Source organism: Pleurodeles waltl, chromosome 10 (assembly GCF_031143425.1).
Source record: "Pleurodeles waltl isolate 20211129_DDA chromosome 10, aPleWal1.hap1.20221129, whole genome shotgun sequence".
Classification (NCBI taxonomy): domain Eukaryota; kingdom Metazoa; phylum Chordata; class Amphibia; order Caudata; family Salamandridae; genus Pleurodeles; species Pleurodeles waltl.
The window spans coordinates 1,084,848,725-1,084,868,992 of NC_090449.1; the positions used below are offsets into that span (position 1 = coordinate 1,084,848,725).

General features: G+C 49.1%; 1 protein-coding gene across 6 annotated transcripts in view; it reads left to right on the forward strand.

Moving 5' to 3' along the window:
* LOC138262284 (NXPE family member 4-like) overlaps nt 1-20,268 on the forward strand; it is a 505,255-nt gene that overhangs the window by 340,873 nt on the left and 144,114 nt on the right. For all 6 annotated transcript variants that reach the window (XM_069212184.1, XM_069212182.1, XM_069212183.1 and 3 more), the window contains one exon: nt 14,639-15,432. In XM_069212184.1, the coding sequence (XP_069068285.1) occupies nt 14,639-15,432 (794 nt within the window). The remainder of the gene's footprint in view (nt 1-14,638; nt 15,433-20,268) is intronic.

Below are 20,268 nucleotides of genomic sequence, written 5' to 3' on the forward strand. Positions count from 1 at the left end.
CAAGGGTCCCCGTGCCAGGAGCCAGTGGGACTCCTGAGAATAGAGCAAGGGTCCCTGTGCCAGGAGCCAGTGGGAACTCATGAGAATAGAACAAGGGTCCCTGTGCCAGGAGCCAGTGGGGACTCATGAGAATAGCTCAAGGGTCCCTGTGCCAGGAGCCAGTGGGGACTCCTGAGGATAGAGCAAGGGTCCCTGTGTCAGGAGCCAGTGGGACTCCTGAGAATAGCGCAAGGGTCCCTGTGCCAGGAGCCAGTGGGAGTCCTGAGAATAGAGCAAGGGTCCCTGTGCCAGGAGCCAGTGGGAACTCATGTGAATAGAGCAAGGGTCCCTGTGCCAGGAGCCAGTGGGGACTCATGAAAATAGCTCAAGGGTCCCTGTGCCAGGAGCCAGTGGGGACTCCTGAGAATAGAGCAAGGGTCCCTGTGCCAGGAGCCAGTGGGGACTCATGAGGATAGCACAAGGGTCCCTGTGCCAGGAGCCAGTGGGACTCATGAGGATAGCACAAGGGTCCCTGTGCCAGGAGCCAGTGGGGACTCATGAGAATAGCTCAAGGGTCCCTGTGCCAGGAGCCAGTGGGACTCCTAAGAATAGCTCAAGGGTCCCTGTGCCAGGAGCCAGTGGGCCTCCTAAGAATAGCTCAAGGGTCCCTGTGCCAGGAGCCAGTGGGGACTCATAAGAATAGCACAAGGGTCCCTGTGCCAGGTCCAGTGGGGACTAATGAGGATAGAGCAAGGGTCCCTGTGCCAGGAGCCAGTGGAACTCCTGAGAATAGCACAAGGGTCCCTGTGCAGGAGCCAGTGGGGACTCCTGAGAATAGCTCAAGGGTCCCTGTGCCAGGAGCCAGTGGGGACTCCTGAGGATAGAGCAAGGGTCCCTGTGCCAGGAGCCAGTGGGGACTCATGAGAATAGAGCAAGGTTCCCTGTGCCAGGAGCCAGTGGGGACTCATGAGAATAGCTCAAGGGTCCCTGTGCCAGGAGCCAGTGGGGACTCCTGAGGTTAGAGCAAGGGTCCCTGTGCCAGGAGCCAGTAGGACTCCTGAGAATAGCGCAAGGGTCCCTGTGCCAGGAGCCAGTGGGGTCTCCTGAGAATAAAGCAAGGGTCTCTGTGCCAGGAGCCAGTGGGAACTCATGAGAATAGAGCAAGGGCCCCTGTGCCAGGAGCCAGTGGGGAATCATGAGAATAGCTCAAGGGTCCCTGTGCCAGGAGCCAGTGGGGACTCATGAGGATAGCACAAGGGTCCCTGTGCCAGGAGCCAGTGGCACTCATGAGGATAACACAAGGGTCCCTGTGCCAGGAGCCAGTGGGGACTCCTGAGAATAGCTCAAGGGTCCCTGTGCCAGGAGCCAGTCGGACTCCTAAGAATAGCTCAAGGGTCCCTGTGCCAGGAGCCAGTGGGACTCCTAAGAATAGCTCAAGGGTCCCTGTGCCAGGAGCCAGTGGGGACTCATGAGAATAGCACAATGGTCCCTGTGCCAGGAGCCAGTGGGAACTCATGAGGATAGAGCAAGGGTCCCTGTGCCAGGAGCCAGTGGGACTCCTGAGGATAGAGCAAGGGTTCCTGTGCCAGGATCCAGTGGGGACTCATGAGAATAGAACAAGGGTCCCTGTGCCAGGAGCCAGTGGGAACTCCTGAGAATAGCACAAGGGTCCCTGTGCAGGAGCCAGTGGGGACTCCTGAGAAGAGCTCAAGGGTCCCTGTGCCAGGAGCCAGTGGGGACTCCTGAGGATAAAGCAAGGGTCCCTGTGCCAGGAGCCAGTGGGGACTCATGAGAATAGAGCAAGGGTCCCTGTGCCAGGAGCCAGTGGGAACTCCTGAGAATAGCACAAGGGTCCCTGTGCAGGAGCAAGTGGGGACTCCTGATAATAGCTCAAGGGTCCCTGTACCAGGAGCCAGTGGGGACTCCTGAGGATAGCACAAGGGTCCCTGTGCCAGGAGCCAGGGGGGACTCATAAGAATAGCTCAAGGGTCCCTGTGCCAGGAGCCAGTGGGGACTCATGAGGATAGAGCAAGGGTCCCTGTGCCAGGAGCCAGTGTGGACTCCTGAGGATAGCTCAAGGGTCCCTGTGCCAGGAACCAGTGGGGACTCATGAGGATAGCACAAAGGTCCCTGTGCCAGGAGCCAGTGGGGACTCCTGAGGATAGCTCAAGGGTCCCTGTGCCAGGAGCCAGTGGGGACTCCTGAGGATAGAGCAAGGGTGCCTGTGCCAGGAGCCAGTGGGGACTCATGAGAATAGCTCAAGGGTCCCTGTGCCAGGAGCCAGTGGGGACTCATGAGAATAGCTCAAGGGTCCCTGTGCCAGGAGCCAGTAGGGAACTCCTGAGAATAGCACAAGGGTCCCTGTGCCAGAAGCCAGTGGGACTCCTGAGAATAGCACAAGGGTCCCTGTGCAGGAGCCAGTAGGGAACTCCTGAGAATAGCGCAAGTGTCCCTGTGCCAGGAGCCAGTGGGGACTCCTGAGGATATCTCAAGGGTCCCTGTGCCAGGAGCCAATGGGACTCCTGAGAATAGCGCAAGGGTCCCTGTGTCAGGAGCCAGTGGGGACTCCTGAGGATAGAGCAAGGGTCCCTGTGCCAGGAGCCAGTGGGGAGTCCTGAGGATAACTCAAGGGTCCCTGTGCCAGGAGCCAGTGGGGACTCATGAGGATAGCACAAGGGTCCCTGTGCCAGGAGCCAGTGGGGACTCATGAGGACAGAGCACGGGTCCCTGTGCCAGGAGTCAGTGGGGACTCCTGAGGATAGAGCAAGGGTCCCTGTGCCAGAAGCCAGTGGGAATCCTGAGAATAGAACAAGGGTCCCTGTGCCAGGAGCCAGTGGGGACTCCTGAGGATAGCACAAGGGTCCCTGTGCCAGGAGCCAGTGGGACTCCTGAGGATAGCACAAGGGTCCCTGTGCCAGAAGCCAGTGGGGACTCCTGAGGATAGCACAGGGGTCCCTGTGCCAGGAGCCAGTGGGGACTCCTGAGGATTGCACAGGGGTCCCTGTGCCAGGAGCCAGTGGGGACTCATGAGGATAGAGCATGGGTCCCTGTGCCAGGAGTCAGTGGGGACTCCTGAGGATTGAGCAAGGGTCCCTGTGCCAGGAGCCAGTGGGACTCCTGATGATAGAACAAGGGTCCCTGTGCCAGGAGCCAGTGGGGACTCCTGAGGATAGAGCAAGGGTCCCTGTGCCAGGAGCCAGTGGGACTCCTGAGGATAAAACAAGGGTCCCTGTGCCTGGAGCCAGTGGGGACTCCTGAGGATAGCACAAGGGTCCCTCTGCCAGGAGCCAGTGGGGACTCCTCAGTATAGCACAGGGGTCCCTGTGCCAGGAGCCAGTGGGGACTCATGAGGATAGCACAAGGGTCCCTGTGCCAGGAGCTAGTGGGGTCTCCTGAGGATAGCTCAAGGGTCCCTGTGCCAGGAGCCAGTGGGGACTCATGAGAATAGCGCAAGGGTCCCCGTGCCAGGAGCCAGTGGGAACTCATGAGAATAGCGCAAGGGTCCCCGTGCCAGGAGCCAGTGGGGACTCATGAGAATAGCTCAAGGGTCCCTGTGCCAGGATCCAGTGGGGACTCCTGAGAATAGAGGTTCCCTGTGACAGGGTTCAGCAGATACTCCTAAGAACAGAGTTCCGGGGTCCCTGTGCCAGGAGCCAGTGGGGACTCCTGAGAGCAGAGTGTAGGAAAGTACCGTCTTTTGGCCACGATTACCCCCAATTTCTGCCTGATATCAGGGTGTTTGACTGTGTTCACTGGGATCCTGATAACCAGGACCCAGTGATTATACTTTATTTCCTCTTAATGTTTCACTGCATACTGGTAACCCAGTATTTCACTCAAAATTGGCATACTGGTGCCCTCTTATAAGTCCCTAGTACTTACTACCCAGGTACGCAGGGCATTGGGGTTCCAGCGGCTCCCTATGGGCTGCAGCATTTCTTTTGCCACCCATAAGGAGCCCATGCATAGGCTCTACAGGACTGCCATTGCAGCCTGCGTGAAAGGGTGCCCCCTTTATTGCCATACCAGCCTTCTGAGGTTCTCCAGGCAGCCCCAGCTGCTGCCACCTGTCAGACAGGTTTCTGCCCTCCTGTTGCTTGAGCAGCTAAAGCCCAGGAAGGCAAAACAAAGGATTTTCTTTGGGAGAGGGGTGTTACACCCTCTCCCTTTGGAAATAGGTGTTACATGCCTGGGAGTGGTAGCCTCCCCAAGCCTCCGGAAATGCTTTGAAGGCCACAGATGGTGCCCTCCTTGCATAATCCGGTCTACACCAGTTCAGAGACCCCCAGTCCCTGCTCTGGCATGAACCTGGACAAAGGAAAGGGGAGTTACCACTCCCCTGTCTATAACCACCCCAGGGGTGGTGCTCAGAGCTCCTCCAGAAGGTCCCTGGGTTTCGCCATCTTGGATTCCAAGTTGGCAGGGAACTCTGGGGGCATCTGAGTGGCCAGTGCCAGCAGGTGACGTCAGAGCCCTCCCCTGATAGGTGCTTACCTGTGTCGCTGACCAATCCCCCTTTCAGAGCTATTTAGGGTCTCTCTCTTGGGTGGTTCTTCAGATTCAGATTGCAAGACTCCACTAGGAATCCCCTGCATCCTTTACTTCACCTTCTCACTGAAGAAACTGCATCTGGACCCTCCAGCAACTCTACAAAATGCAACAAAGAAGCAAAGACGACTTCTGCAACATTGTATCTTCAGCTCCTGCCAGCAACTGCAACTGTTTCCAGCTCGTGCATCTTTCGAGGACTGCCTGTCTCCAGTCTGCACAGAACAAAGGAGTCAATTCCCTGCTTCAGTAGGCACCCCTCTGTAGTGATGACTGATGGATTGGGTCCCCTCTCCTGATTAAGTGCGTGGATCCAGCATCATCAGTGGTGGACTGCAGTGGTCCTGATGTCCTACTGTCCAACTTTGGTGGAGGTAAAAGCTTTTCTCCCCATGCAAGACAGTACCCCAGTGCAACATGTGTTTTGCAGTTGTCAAGTCTTGTTGGTATCCTTCCACAAAGTTCTTTGTGCACCGTGCAGCTCCAGCCCCCAGCACTCTATCCTGCGACGCACAGCTTCCTGCGTCGTTCTCCGGCAGCGTGGGATCCCTTTGTGTAGTGCTGCATGTGCCTCCTTTTGCACCTTCTTTGTCCCTGTGCTGTTGGACTCCTGGGCATGTTGCCTGATCTTTGAAGGGCTCTCCAAGTTGTTGAGAGCCCCCTCTGACTTCCCCTCCTGGGTAAAGTCCACCAGGTCCCTCCTGGTCCCCGGCAGCATCATTTTCCGCTAACTACAAGCTTTGCATATGCAAAGGCTTGTTGGCGCAATCCAGTGACGCAAACCAGACTGCAATCATCCTTCCGGCGTGTGACATCATCTGAACCAGCCAGGAACCAGCATCTATCTTCTTGGATACAGTACTGACTGCTGTTCTTCACCGGTGGTTCTTCTTTTGCACCTTCATCCGGGTTAGCAGGGGCTCCTGTTCTCCCTGGACTCTTCAGTGCTTCTTGGACTTGGTCCCCTACTTCCACAGGTCTTCAGTTCCAGGAATCCATCGTTGGTGTCTTCCAGTCTCTTCTGGTTCTTGCATAATCTTCTTTCTCGTGTTCTTGTGTGTTCTAGGAAAGTTACTGTGATTTACTCCTGCTTTCCTGGGATCTGGGGTGGGTTCTATTACTCACCTTGGGTGTTTTCTTACACTCACAGCGCCCCTCTACACACCACACTTTCCTGGGTGGGAAACCAACTTTCGCATTCTACTATTTTAGTACATAGTTTGTGTTCCCCCTCGGCCCATTTCTAACTATTGTGATTTTCACTATTTGCACTATATTCAAACTGTCTTTAAGCTATTTCTGCATACTAGTGTATAGAATTTGTGTATTTCTTACCTCCTGAGGGAGTATAGTCTCTAAGGTATTTTTGGCATTTGTGTCACCAAAATAGAGTACTGTATGTTTATTTTTGTACCACTGAGTGTTTTCTTTCATGTGTGTAAGTACTGTGTGACTGTAGTGTTATTGCATGACCTTTGCATGTCTCCTAGATAAGCCTTGGCTGCTCATCCATGCCACCTCTAGAGAGCCTGGCTTCTGGACACTGACAACATTTCACTAATAAGGGATAACTGGACCTGGTATAAGGTGTAAGTACCTTAGGTACCCACTACAAACCAGGCCAGCTTTTTACAATCATTGTTTAATGATTGTTAATGTGCAGGAAAGAACGCCTTCCTGCACATAAACAATCATTAATGGCATTTTACTCTTCCTATGTTTGCGCAACAATGCAGCACACATAAAAAAGTAAAAACAAGGAGGAATACAAGTATTTCTTCTCGCTGCGCCACAGCAACTCCCACTGGACACCCCTCTCATGCTAAGTGGTGCGTGTAAGGGGCTGTATTTACAAGGCAGCGTTGAGCCACAAAACTGGCTTCACGGTGCCCGGCATTACACCACCGGAGCATTGCTAGAAGTGACGCTCCTGAGAACAGTACACCCAGTACATCCTGTGCAGCCAACTGTCTGGCACCAGTACACCCAGTACATCCAGTGCAGCCAACTGTCTGGCACCAGTACACCCAGCACATCCTGTGCAGCCAACTGTCTGGCACCGGTACACCTAGCACATCCTGTGCAGCCAACTGTCTGGCACCGGTACACCCAGCACATCCTGTGCAGCCAACTGTCTGGCACCGGTACCCCCAGCACATCCTGTGCAGCCAACTGTCTGGCACCGGTACCCCCAGCACATCCTGTGCAGCCAACTGTCTGGCACCGGTACACCCAGTACATCCTGTGCAGCCAACTGTCTGGCACCAGTACACCTAGCACATCCTGTGCAGCCAACTGCCTGGCACCGGTACACCCAGTACATCCTGTGCAGCCAACTGCCTGGCACCAGTACACCCAGTACATCCTGTGCAGCCAACTGCCTGGCACCAGTACACCCAGTACATCCTGTGCAGCCAACTGTCTGGCACCAGTACACCCAGCAAATCCTGTGCAGCCAGCTGTCAGTATCATGATTTAAGAGTGACTAACACCACTGCACCTTCATGATGTGAGAGTGACTAACACCACTGCACCTTCATGATGTAAGAGTGAATAACAGCACTGCACCTTCATGGTGTAAGAGTGGCTAACACCACTGCACCTTCATGATTTAAGAGTGACTAACACCACTGCATCTTCATGGTGTAAGAATCACTATAACCACTGCACCTTCATGATGTAAGAGTGACTAACACCACTGCATTTTCATGATGTAAGAGTGACTAACATCACTGCACCTTCATGGTTTAAAAATCACTATAACCACTGCACCTTCATGATGTTAGAGTGACTAACACCACTGCACCTTCATGGTGTAAGAATCACTATAACCACTGAACCTTCATGATGTTAGAGTGACAAACACCACTGCACATTCATGATGTAAGAGTGAATAAAACCACTGCACCTTCATGGTGTAAGAGTACCTAACAGCACTGCACATCTATGGTGTAAGAATGGCTAACATCACTGCACCTTCATGGTGTAAGAGTGACTAACACCACTGCACCTTTATGATGTAAGAGTGACTAACACCACTGCACGTATTGATATAAGAGTGACTAACACCACTGCACCTTCATGGTTTAAAAATCTCTATAACCACTGCACCTTCATGATCTAAGAGTGACTAACACCACTGCATCTTCATGATGTAAGAGTGAATAACACCACTGTACGTTCATGGTGTAAGAGTAACTAACAGCAGTGCACCTCTATGGTGTAAGAATGGCTAACACCACTGCACCTTCATGGTGTAAGAGTGACTAACACCACTGCATCTTCATGATGTAAGAGTGACTAACACCACTGCACCTTCATGATGTGAGAGTGACTAACACCACTGCGCCTTCATGATGTAAGAGTGAATAACACCACTGCACCTTCATGGTGTGAGAGTGACTAACACCACTGCACCTTCATGATGTATGAGTGAATAACACCACTGCACCTTCATGGTGTAAGAGTAACTAACAGCACTGCACCTTCATGGTGTAAGAGTGACTAACCCCACTGCACCTTCATGATGTAAGAGTGACTAACAACACTGCACCTTCATGGTGTAAGAGTGACTAACACCACTACATTTTCATGATTTAAGAGTGACTAACACCACTGCATTTTCATGATGTAAGAGTGACTAACACCACTGCACCTTCATGGTTTAAAATTCACTATAACCACTGCACCTTCATGGCGTAAGAATCACTATAACCACTGAACCTTCATGATGTTAGAGTGACTAACACCACTGCACCTTCTTGGTGTAAGAGTGACTAACACCACTGCACCTTCATGATGTAAGAGTGAATAAAACCACTGCACCTTCATGGTGTAAGAGTACCTAACAGCACTGCACATCTATGGTGTAAGAATGGCTAACATCACTGCACCTTCATGGTGTAAGAGTGACTAACACCACTGCACCTTTATGATGTAAGAGTGACTAACACCACTGCACGTATTGATATAAGAGTGACTAACACCACTGCACCTTCATGGTTTAAAAATCTCTATAACCACTGCACCTTCATGATCTAAGAGTGACTAACACCACTGCATCTTCATGATGTAAGAGTGAATAACACCACTGTACGTTCATGGTGTAAGAGTAACTAACAGCAGTGCACCTCTATGGTGTAAGAATGGCTAACACCACTGCACCTTCATGGTGTAAGAGTGACTAACACCACTGCATCTTCATGATGTAAGAGTGACTAACACCACTGCACTTATTGATGTAAGAGTGACTAACACCACTGCACCTTCATGGTTTAAAAATCACTATAACCACTGCACCTTCATGATCCAAGAGTGACTAACACCACTGCATCTTCATGATGTAAGAGTGAATAACACCACTGTACCTTCATGGTGTAAGAGTAACTAACAGCAGTGCACCTTCATGGTGTAAGAGTGACTAACACCGCTGCATCTTCATGATGTAAGAGTGACTAACACCACTGCACCTTCATGGTGTAAGAATCACTATAACCACTGCACCGTTATGATGTAAGAGTGACTAACACCATTGCATTTTCATGATGTTAGAGTGAGTAACACCACTGCACCTTCATGGTGTAAGAGTAACTAACAGCACTGCACCTCTATGGTGTAAAAATGACTAACACCACTGCACCTTCATGGTGTAAAAGTGACTAACACCACTGAACCTTCATGATGTAAGTTCGACTAACAGCACTGCACTTATTGATATAAGAGTGACTAACATCATTGCACCTTGATGGTGTAAGAATCACTATAACCACTGCACCTTCATGATGGAAGAGTGAATAACACCACTGCACCTTCATGGTTTAAGAGTGACTAACACCACTGCACCTTCCTGGTGTAAGAGTGACTAACACCACTGCACCTTTCTGGTGGAAGAGTGAATAACACCACTGCACCTTCATGGTCTAAGAATCCTTATAACCACTGCACCTTCATGATGTAAGAGTGACTAAAACCACTGTATATTTATGGTGTAAGAGTGGATAACACCACTTCACCTTCATGGTGTAAGAGTGACTAACACCACTGCACCTTCCTGGTGTAAGAGTGAATAACCCCACTGCAACTTCATGGTGTAAGAGTGACTAACACCACTGCACCTTCTTGGTGTAAGATTGAATAACGCCACTGCACCTTCATGGTGTAAGAGAGACTAACACCACTGCACCTTCTTGGTGTAAGAGTGACTAACGCCACTGCACCTTCCTGGTGTAAGAGTGAATAACACCGCTGCACCTTCATGGTGTAAGAGTGACTAACACCACTGCACCTTCTTGGTGTAAGATTGAATAACACCACTGCACCTTCATGGTGTAAGAGTGACTAACACCACTGCAACTTCTTGGTGTAAGAGTGACTAACGCCACTGCACCTTCCTGGTGTAAGAGTGGATGACACCACTGCACCTTCATGGTATAAGAATCCTTCTAACCACTGCACCTTCATGATGTAAGAGTGACTAAAACTGCTGCACCTTCCTGGTGTAAGAGTGACTAACACCACTGCACCTTTCTGGTGGAAGAGTGAATAACACCACTGCACCTTCATGGTCTAAGAATCCTTATAACCACTGCACCTTCATGATGTAAGAGTGACTAAAACCACTGCATCTTCATGATGTAAGAGTGAATAACGCCACTGCACCTTCATGGTGTAAGAGTGACTAACACCACTGCATCTTCCTAGTGTAAGAGTGAATAACACCACTGCACCTTCATGGTGTAAGAGTGACTAACACCACTGCACCTTCTTGGTGTAAGATTGAATAACACCACTGCACCTTCATGGTGTAAGAGTGACTAACACCACTGCACCTTCTTGGTGTAAGAGTGACTAACGCCACTGCACCTTCCTGGTGTAAGAGTGGATGACACCACTGCACCTTCATGGTATAAGAATCCTTCTAACCACTGCACCTTCATGATGTAAGAGTGACTAAAACCGCTGTATATTCATGGTATAGGAGTGACTAACACCACTGCACCTTCATGATTTATGAGTGAATAACACCACTGCACCTTCATGGTATAAGAATCCTTCTAACCACTGCACCTTCATGATGTAAGAGTGACTAAAACCGCTGTATATTCATGGTGTAGGAGTGACCAACACCACTACACCTTCATGATGTATGAGTGAATAACACCACTGCACCTTCATGGTGTAAATATTACTACGACCACTGCACCTTCATGATGTAAGAGTGACAAAACCACTGTATATTCATGGTGTGAGAGTGGATAACACCACTGCACCTTCATGGTGCTAGGGTGACTAACACCACTGCACCTTTGTGGTGTAAGAGTAACTAACAGCACTGCACATCTTTGATGTAGGAATGACTAACATCACTGCACCTTCATGATGTAAGAGTGAATAACACCACTGTATCTTCATGGTGTAAGAGTAACTAACACCTCTGCACCTTCATGGTGTAAGAGTGACTAACACTGTAGGAAAGTGCCATCTTGCCTGGCATGTTACCCCCATATTTCACTGTATATATGTTGTTTTAGTCTATGTGTCACTGGGACCCTGCCAGGCAGGGCCCCAGTGCTCATAAGTATGTGCCCTGTATGTGTTCCCTGTGTGATGCCTAACTGTCTCACTGAGGCTCTGCTAACCAGAACCTCAGTGGTTATGCAGTCTCTGCTTTCCAAATTTGTCACTAACAGGCTAGTGGCTAAATTTACCAATTCACATTGGCATACTGGTATACCCATCTAATTCCCTTGTATATGGTACTGAGGTACCCAGGGTATTGGGGTTCCAGGAGATCCCTATGGGCTGCAGCATTTCTTTTGCAACCCATAGGGAGCTCTGACAATTCTTACACAGGCCTGCCAGTGCAGCCTGAGTGAAATAACGTCCAGGTTATTTCACAGCCATTTACCACCGCACTTAAGTAACTTATGAGTCACCTATATGTCTAACCTTCACCTGGTGAAGGTTGGATGCAAAGTTACTTAGTGTGTGGGCACCCTGGCACTAGCCAAGGTGCCCCCACATCGTTCAGGGCAAATTCCCCAGACTTTGTGAGTGCGGGGACACCATTATACGCGTGCACTATACATAGGTCACTACCTATGTATAGCGTCACAATGGTAACGCCGAACATGGCCATGTAACATGTCTAAGATCATGGAATTGTCACCCCAATGCCATTCTGGCATTGGGGGGACAATTCCATGATCCCCCGGGTCTCTAGCATAGTACCCCGGTACTGCCAAACTGCCTTTCCGGGGTCTCCACTGCAGCTGCTGCCAACCCCTCAGACAGGTTTCTGCCCTCCTGGGGTCCAGGCAGCCCTGGCCCAGGAAGGCAGAACAAAGGATTTCCTCTGAGAGAGGTTGTTACACCCTCTCCCTTTGGAAATAGGTATGAAGGCTGGGGAGGAGTAGCTTCCCCCAGCCTCTGGAAATGCTTTGATGGGCACAGATGGTGCCCATCTCTGCATAAGCCAGTCTACACCGGTTCAGGGATCCCCCAGCCCTGCTTTGGCATGAAACTGGACAAAGGAAAGGGGAGTGACCACTCCCCTCACCTGCACCTCCCAGGGGAGGTGCTCAGAGCTCCTCCAGTGTGTCCCAGACCTCTGCCATCTTGGATTTAGAGGTTCTGGGGGCACACTGGACTGCTCTGAGTGGCCAGTGCCAGCAGGTGATGTCAGAGACTCCCTCTGATAGGCTCTTACATGTCTTGGTAGCCAATCCTCCTTTGTTGGTAGCCAAACCTCCTTTTCCGGCTATTTAGGGTCTCTGCTTTGGGGAATTCTTTAGATAACGAATGCAAGAGCTCACCAGAGTTCCTCTGCATCTCCCTCTTCACCTTCTGCCAAAGGATCGTCCGCTGACTGCTCAGGACACTTGCAAAACCGCAACAAAGTTTCAAGATGACTACTAGCAACCTTGTATTGCCTCATCCTGCCAGCTTTCTCGACTGTTTCCAGGTGGTGCATGCTCTGGGGGTAGCCTGCCTCCTCCCTGCACCAGGAGCTCTGAAGAAATCTCCTGTGGGTCGACAGCTAACGCAGGCACCAAAAGACTGCATCACTGGTCCTCTGGGTCCCCTCTCAGCCTGACGAGCGTGGTCCCTGGAGCTCAGCAACTCTGTCCAAGTGACTCCCACAGTCCAGTGACTCTTCAGTCCAAGTTTGGTGGAGGTAAGACTTTGTCTCCCCACGCTAGACTGCCTTTCTGGGTACTGCATGATTTGCAGCTGCTCCAGCTCCTGTGCACTCTTCCAGGATTTGCTTCGTGCACAGCCAAGCCTGGGTCGCTGACACTCTATTCTGCAGTGCACAACCTTCTGAGTTGTCCTCCGGCGTCGTGGAACTCCCTTTTGTGACTTTGCATGGACTCCGGTTCACTTCCCTTCCCAGTGCCGGCTCAGGTACTTTTGCGGGTGCTGCCTGCTTCTGTGAGGGCTCCCTGAATTGCTGGGTGCCCCCTCTGTCTCCTTCTCCAAGTGGCGGCATCCTGGTCCCTCCTGGGCCACAGCAGCACCCTAAAACCTCTACTGCAACCCTTGCAGCTAGCAAGGCTTGTTTGCTGTATTTCTGCATTGGAATACCTCTGCAAGCTTCATCGTGATGTGGGACATCCCTCTTTTAAAGGAGAAGTCCCTAGCTCTCTTCTTTCTTGCAGAACTCCAAGCTTCTTCCATCCAGTGGCAGCTTCCTTGCACCCTCAGCTGGCATTTCCTGGGCTCCTGCCCAATCTCTACACTGTCACGACTATTGGACTTGGTCCCCTTGTCTTACAGGTACTCAGGGCCGGAAATCCACTGTTGTTGCATTGCTGGTGTTTGTTCTTCCTGCAGAATCCCCCTATCACGACTTCTGTGCTCTCTGGGGTAGTAGGTGCACTTCACATCTACCTTTCAGGGTCTGGGGGTGGGCTATTTTTCTAACCCTCACTGTTTTCTTACAGTCCCAGTGACCCTCTACAAGCTCACATAGGTTTGGGGTCCATTCGTGGTTCGCATTCCACTTTTGGAGTATATGGCTTGTGTTGCCCCTATACCTATGTGCTCCTATTGCAGTAATTCTGTGTATTGTGTTCTCTTATGATATTGTGCACATGACACCAGTGGTATAGTAGGAGCTTTACATGTGTCCTAGTTCAGCCTAAGCTGCTTTGCCATAGCTACCTTCTATCAGCCCAAGCTGCTAGAAACACCTCTTCTACACTAATAAGGGATAACTGGACCTGGCACAAGGTGTAAGTACCTCTGGTAGCCACTACAAGCCAGGCCAGACTCCTACTAACACCACTGCACTTATTGATGTAAGAGTGAAAAACACCACTACACCTCGATGGTGTAAGAATCACTATAACCACTGCACCTTCATGGTGTGAGAGTGACTAACACCACTGCACATTCCTGGTGGAAGAGTGAATAACACAACTGCACCTTCATGGTCTAAGAATCCTTATAACAACTGCACCTTCATGATGTAAGAGTGACTAACACCACTGCACCTTCATGGTGTAAGAATCACTATAACCACTGCACTCTCATGATGTAAGAGTGAATAACACCAATGTATCGTCATGGTGTAAGAGTAACTAACACCACTGCACTTATTGATGTAAGAGTGAAAAACACCACTACACCTCGATGGTGTAAGAATCACTATAACCACTGACCCTTCATGGTGTGAGAGTGACTAACACCACTGCACTTTCATGATGTAAGAGTGAATAACACCACTGCACCTTGATGGTGTAAGCATCACTATAACCACTGAACCTTCATGGTGTAAGAGTGACTAACACCACTGCACCTTCATGATGTAAGAGTGAATAACACCACTGCACCTTCTTGATGTAGGAATGACCAACACCACTGCACATTCTTGATGTAAGAGTGACTAACACCACTGCACTTTCTTGATGTAAGAGTGCCTAAAACCACTGCACATTCATGGTGTGAGAGTCTGAGTCGTGTGATGTATTGTACAGCACAGGGTTGTTAAGCTGGCACAATATCTGCCTTCAAACCAACTCTGCTTCCAAACAGGTTACGTACTTGTGAACATTCTTTGAATTATATTTCTGTAATAATTTGTTGTGCATTTTTGTTTTCTTATCAGTTTCCCACAGTAGGAAGATTTTGTCAAAGCAATTCAATTCCACCTTCCTCATCAGAAGACTTGCAAGATGACTTGGGAATCAACTCACAGGTCTTGTTGCTGAATCGTCTGAAAGACCTCACAGAGGCTGCAAACATCCCCCAGAGGAAAACTCAACCAGATGAAACTGAGCAACAAGTCAGAAGGATCCTCAGTGAAATAGATCAGCTCATCCCCAAAGTAAGGTTCACTCACTTGGACAACACGACATGTGCAGGACAGAGTAAGGTGTCCATTGTAAACCCCAGAGAAAGATACTGCATCGGCGACCAGGTAACAGTTCAGCTTGACATGTACGACTACTTGGGCAACAGGAAGAAGTATGGAGGTGACATGCTGCGAGCAAGAATCTACTCGCCAGATCTCCTGGCAGGAGCTTCAGGGAAGATCACAGACTTCCAGAACGGAACATATCAGGTTCATTTTACCTTATTCTGGGCAGGAATAGTGAAAATCTCCCTCTTTCTGATCCACCCAAGTGAAGCAGTGGCAACTCTGTGGAGGGCAAGAAATACTGGTTATAACTATGTAGATCACAAGGTGAAATATACGAATGCAACGCATAAGGTTGAAGCCAGGTGTGCCTATGACTTGGACACTGAAGAGGAAGTATGCAACATTATGGAGAAGAAGGACGAGTATCCATTCTACTGCATCAAGCCTGCTCACATGCCCTGCGCCTCCATCACCCAGATGACAAGCTACTTCACACACAAGTCCTACTTCACCGACCTGGAACGGCCACTCTTCGACAGGTACTTTCTTGAATGTTCTTTCAATACTGTGCTGAAGAAGCATCCCTGATAGCTGTGGCGTGACTGTGGGTCCTACTTCACCACCACTAAGGGCCTCACTTACTAAGAAGTGGCACAGAGCAGCTCTGCACCACATGTGGCGGTGCTGCGCTGCTTCACTGCAGAAACACAGGGATGTGCCATATTTAATACAATATGGGGCACCCCTGTGGTTTCCCTAGCACAAGCGCTAAAATAAGCTGCCTTGCAGCAACGCAGCCCCCTTGCACCATAGTGCAAGAGTGCCTGTGTTGCAGGAAAAGATTGTTTATGTGCAGGAAAGCGTTCCTTCCTGCCAATAAACAATCAATAATAGAAAGCTGCTAGTTCTATGTCTGCTGCACAATGCAGCACTTATAGGAGCAGCAAATCGTCGTTATTTAATGATTGCTTGTGTGCAGGAAGGGAGACCTTCCTGCACATAAACAATCATTAATGGTGTTTTGCTCTTCCTATGTGTGCTGCAGAAGGCAGCACACACAGGAAAAATCAAAATGAGGAGAAATAAAGGTATTTCTCCTCAGTACGCCATGCTAACGTTACACCTGGGGTGGCGTTAGTTTTTGGCGCTGCCTCAGGATTACGAATCCTCATAAATCTGGGGCAGCATCAACATGCAATTTGGTGTTGCAGTGGAACACCCACAGCAACACCCTTTCTACGCCCCTTTCACACAAAGTGATGCTTGGAAAGGGGCCATACTTGCAAAGTGGCATTAAGTCACAAAAAGTGGCTTAACGCCGCTTTCTAAATATGGGGTAGGGCATTGCACCTCTAGAACATCGGTAAATGTGTCATTCTAGTGGCTCAATGCCCTTGTAAATGAGCGCCTAAGTGTCTGCTCTTCAACATGTAAGATCTCCATTTAGAGCTTACACTCAATTTAAGAATCCTTCCTTATAGCTGTAAAGTATTATGGACCTTTCCTCAGCATCATGATGGAGCCCCCTTAGACAGGTTGGTTCTCCCAGATACAGTCTAAAATCTCTCACCTTGCTCTACCCGTGGCCTACCCCTATGCCCGGGAGATAAATAATGGAAAGGGGGTCTATTTCGCACCCCAGTTATCCGCAGAAACCACAACCTCCCTGGGGCTATGTGCACGTTGGAAGGGGCCCGTCATGGAGCCACCGATGGCCCTGGGGACCACCACTCCCCAGGGCCTGCTCCTGCTATGTCCCAGGATACCCACCCCTGGGACATAGCTGTTTGCTTTGGCTTGGCTGCAGCTTTGCAGCTTTGCAGTCACAGCAAACACTTTAGTTTTTGACAGCGGGATCTGTAAAGAAGGTCCCACTGTCTAGAACCAACATTTTCATCTCTGTCCCTTGCAACCTGCAGGGAACAGAGATGAAATGCTTCAGCAAACAGGGAGATGCTATGAAAGCAGCTCCTTGCTTCCTGAAGCAATGGCACTGTGGGGGAGGCCTTGAGGCAGAAAGCCCATATAGGGCTTGTGTTAAAATAAAAAAATATGTAGGGACGGCGGGGGAGCCCCAGAGGGCTCCCGCGTGATCCCTGAAAGCCCATAAAAGGCTATAAAATAACAAAAAATAAATAAACGAATAGCTCAGTGTGAAGGTTACATACCTTCTCACTGAGCGTTGAGGGTTCGAGTACAGCAGGGCTCGTTTAACTCTCTTTTTTTTTTACTACAAATCTTTAAAGCTCATACTGAATGGTAAAATTTTCACTTTTTAAATTACAAATACATTTTTCTTTTTAATTTGTCCAGAAACATCTCATTCTAAATATGTCATGTATCAAAGACTAAAAAACGCTCTATCTCTGTCTCTCTCTCTCTCTCTCTCTCTCTATCTCTTTCAATCTTTCTCCTGTTCATATACCCACTCAGACACTTACACACCCACTCACAGAACCACTCAGACACTCACACACCCACTCAGACCCTTGTGCATCCACTCACAGCCCCAGTCAGCCCCTCACGCACTCACTCACAGACCCACTCAGTCACTCACGCACCCACTCACAGACCCACTGACACCCTCATGCACCCGCTCACAGACCCGTTCACACCCTAACACACCCACTAAAACACTGATGTATGCACTTTTGCACCCAAACAGACAATCTGACAGTCACTCACTCTCACTCCCAGATAGACTCTGTGACACCTACTGTCACACCCAGAAAGGCCACGGCCAACTCCTGCAGTGCACGGCCGCAGGGTCTGGCTGCAGGCCAGCTCTTGCTAGTAACCTCCCCGGCACACAGTTGAAGGCTGTGCAGGTTGCAAGGTTGAGCGCTTATACAGTGTTGCCTCAGGACCTGGCCGGAGGTGGTGGTTGGATTAACGTATAGAAATGGTGTTATACTGCCCTAGGGTAACTATAGCTCATGCCCTCGCCATGCACTGCTAATGATCCCACAAAGTACTGCACTCATGACATCTTTGATAATATCATTGATAATATCAATGTAATATTTGCAGTAAAATGTTTGACAAAACCACTGTGCACGGCATGGGCGCAAGTTACAGTTGCCTTAGGGCACGAGTTATAGTTACTATAGGTAACTCTAACTATAACTGGTGAGTTTCTATGGTTTTGTACGTTTAAAATGTGAACCTAACTATAACTTCCTTGTAACCTTTGTTTTTTTCAGTGAATATAAATATAACTAAAACTATTGGTAAGTTCAGGAGAAAGCTTGGGGATTTATGTCAGTTAATAAAATATTACTTTACGTTAAAAAAAACTAGAAATTCACTGAAAAAAGCTAAGGTTAAAGTAACATTACAGTTGAAATGTTCAATAACAAATTAACGTTTTTTAACTCTAGAAAACATAGAAATTCAGCACTTATAGGTAGAGCTATTTCAAGTAACTATAACTCGCCTCCTAAGGTAACTATATTACATCACTCATGACACCTTCTATGACATCATGGATAATATCAATACAACAATTGCACTGAAATCATTTATGAGAAAATTGTGCATGGCAGGGGCACCAGTTATACTTACCATTAGACGTGGCATCCTTGGTGTGGTCTCCCCTAACGTTTTGCCTCTACTTCCCAGGTTGTTGTCATGTGCTGGACTCTGCTAGAGTGCAAGTGATCCCTGTGTAAATTGTATGTGTGATTGGCTTTTCCATAATTGGCATTTTTGATTTACTAGTAAGTCCTTAGTAAAGTGCACTAGTGGGCCTTCAGCACTGATTGTTCCACCCATATGAGTAGCTCTGTAAACATGGCTCAGACCTGCCACTGCAGAGTGCTGTAGTTTTTAAAGTGCCAATTCGACCTGGCATGTGTACCAACTTGCCAAGCCCAACCTTCCATTTTCATACATGTAAGGCATCCCTACAGTTGGCCCTAGGTAGCCCCATGGGCATGGTGCAGTGTATGTAAAAGGTGGGAAATGTACTGATGTTTTACATGTCCTAACAGTGAAATACTGCCAAATTTGGTTTACCCAATTGCAAGGCCTATCTTTCTCAGAGGTTAACATGGGGGCTGCCTTTAAATATTCCTAAAGTGCAGTTTCCCTTTGAGAGCAGATAGAAATTTGAGTTTGGAGTCTCTGAATTCACAATTTAAAAATACATATTTTAGAGAAGTTAGTTTTTAGATTGTTAGTTTCAAAATGGCACTTTTAAAAAGTATGTCACGACTTATGTGCTGCTTTACTCTGGAGGCCGCTGAGCGAGTGGCGTGGAGCCTGTTCTTGAATGTTCGGCCATGGCCCAAGTAGGGGCGACTCTTTCTGGTAGCTACGGTGCTGCAGGCAATGGGTACGCCAAGAGCAGGCGTGTCCGGCCAGAAGTAGTGCCAGAGGGAAAAAAAACCCTGAAAGGGTAAAAAACCTCCACAAAGATATGTTCCTACAACAGGAACAAAAAAGAAGAGGTATCAGCAAGAGCAAATACAGGAAAAAGTATTCTGAACTGACAAGAACCAGCACAGGAATACAAGGAAGCAGGAGCGAAGACACCATCCAAGCAGAAAGTGTTGCAGCGCAAGGAGAGAAAGAATCACAGCCCTTAAATACCAACAGGAAATGACCAACAGGAAGTAAAAGGACACCATCTTAGATAGGGAAAAGCACATAGAACAGAATGGACTAGGAACCATAGAGAATAGGGAACAAGGAATGCTGGGAAGAGAATGGGAAGGGGGAAAAAACATAAAGGAAGGCACAACCAGATGTCCAAAGAAAAGAAGAAAAGAAGAAAAGAAAAGAGAAGAAAAGAAGAGGTGAGTGGGGGGTCAGACATGCCTAAAAACGCAGTGCACAGCAAAAGAACGAGGCCACATGCCCAATTTGGGGCCTCTTAAAGCACACAGCAGACTGGGGGCGTGGCGCGTCTGAGGTCCGCGTGCTGCGGCCCGAGCTGAATGTTTGTCTTGTGCTGCGCGCAGCGGCGCAACAGTAGCCCCCACCCCCCGAAGGCCCAGGTTTGTGTGGAAACAAGCGGTGAAAATGACAAATCAGAAGAGGTGCGTGAACAGAAGATGCATCATCCCAAGAGCATTCACTGAGAGGGTAACCCTTCCAATGAATCAAGTACTGAAGACATTTGTGAAAGATACGAGAATCACAAATCTCCTGTACCTCATATTCAGGTACATCATCCACTAGTACAGGAGGAGGACAGGGAAACTGACGAGAGTAAGGATCAGGGACATAGGGTTTGAGCTGAGAAACATGAAAGACCGGGTGAATCCTCCAGGTACGAGGCAAGTGAAGACGGACAGTGACGGGATTGATCAGCTGAAGGATTCGGAAAGGACCATAGTAACGAGGTGTGAACTTATTCTGAGAAAGGTGTA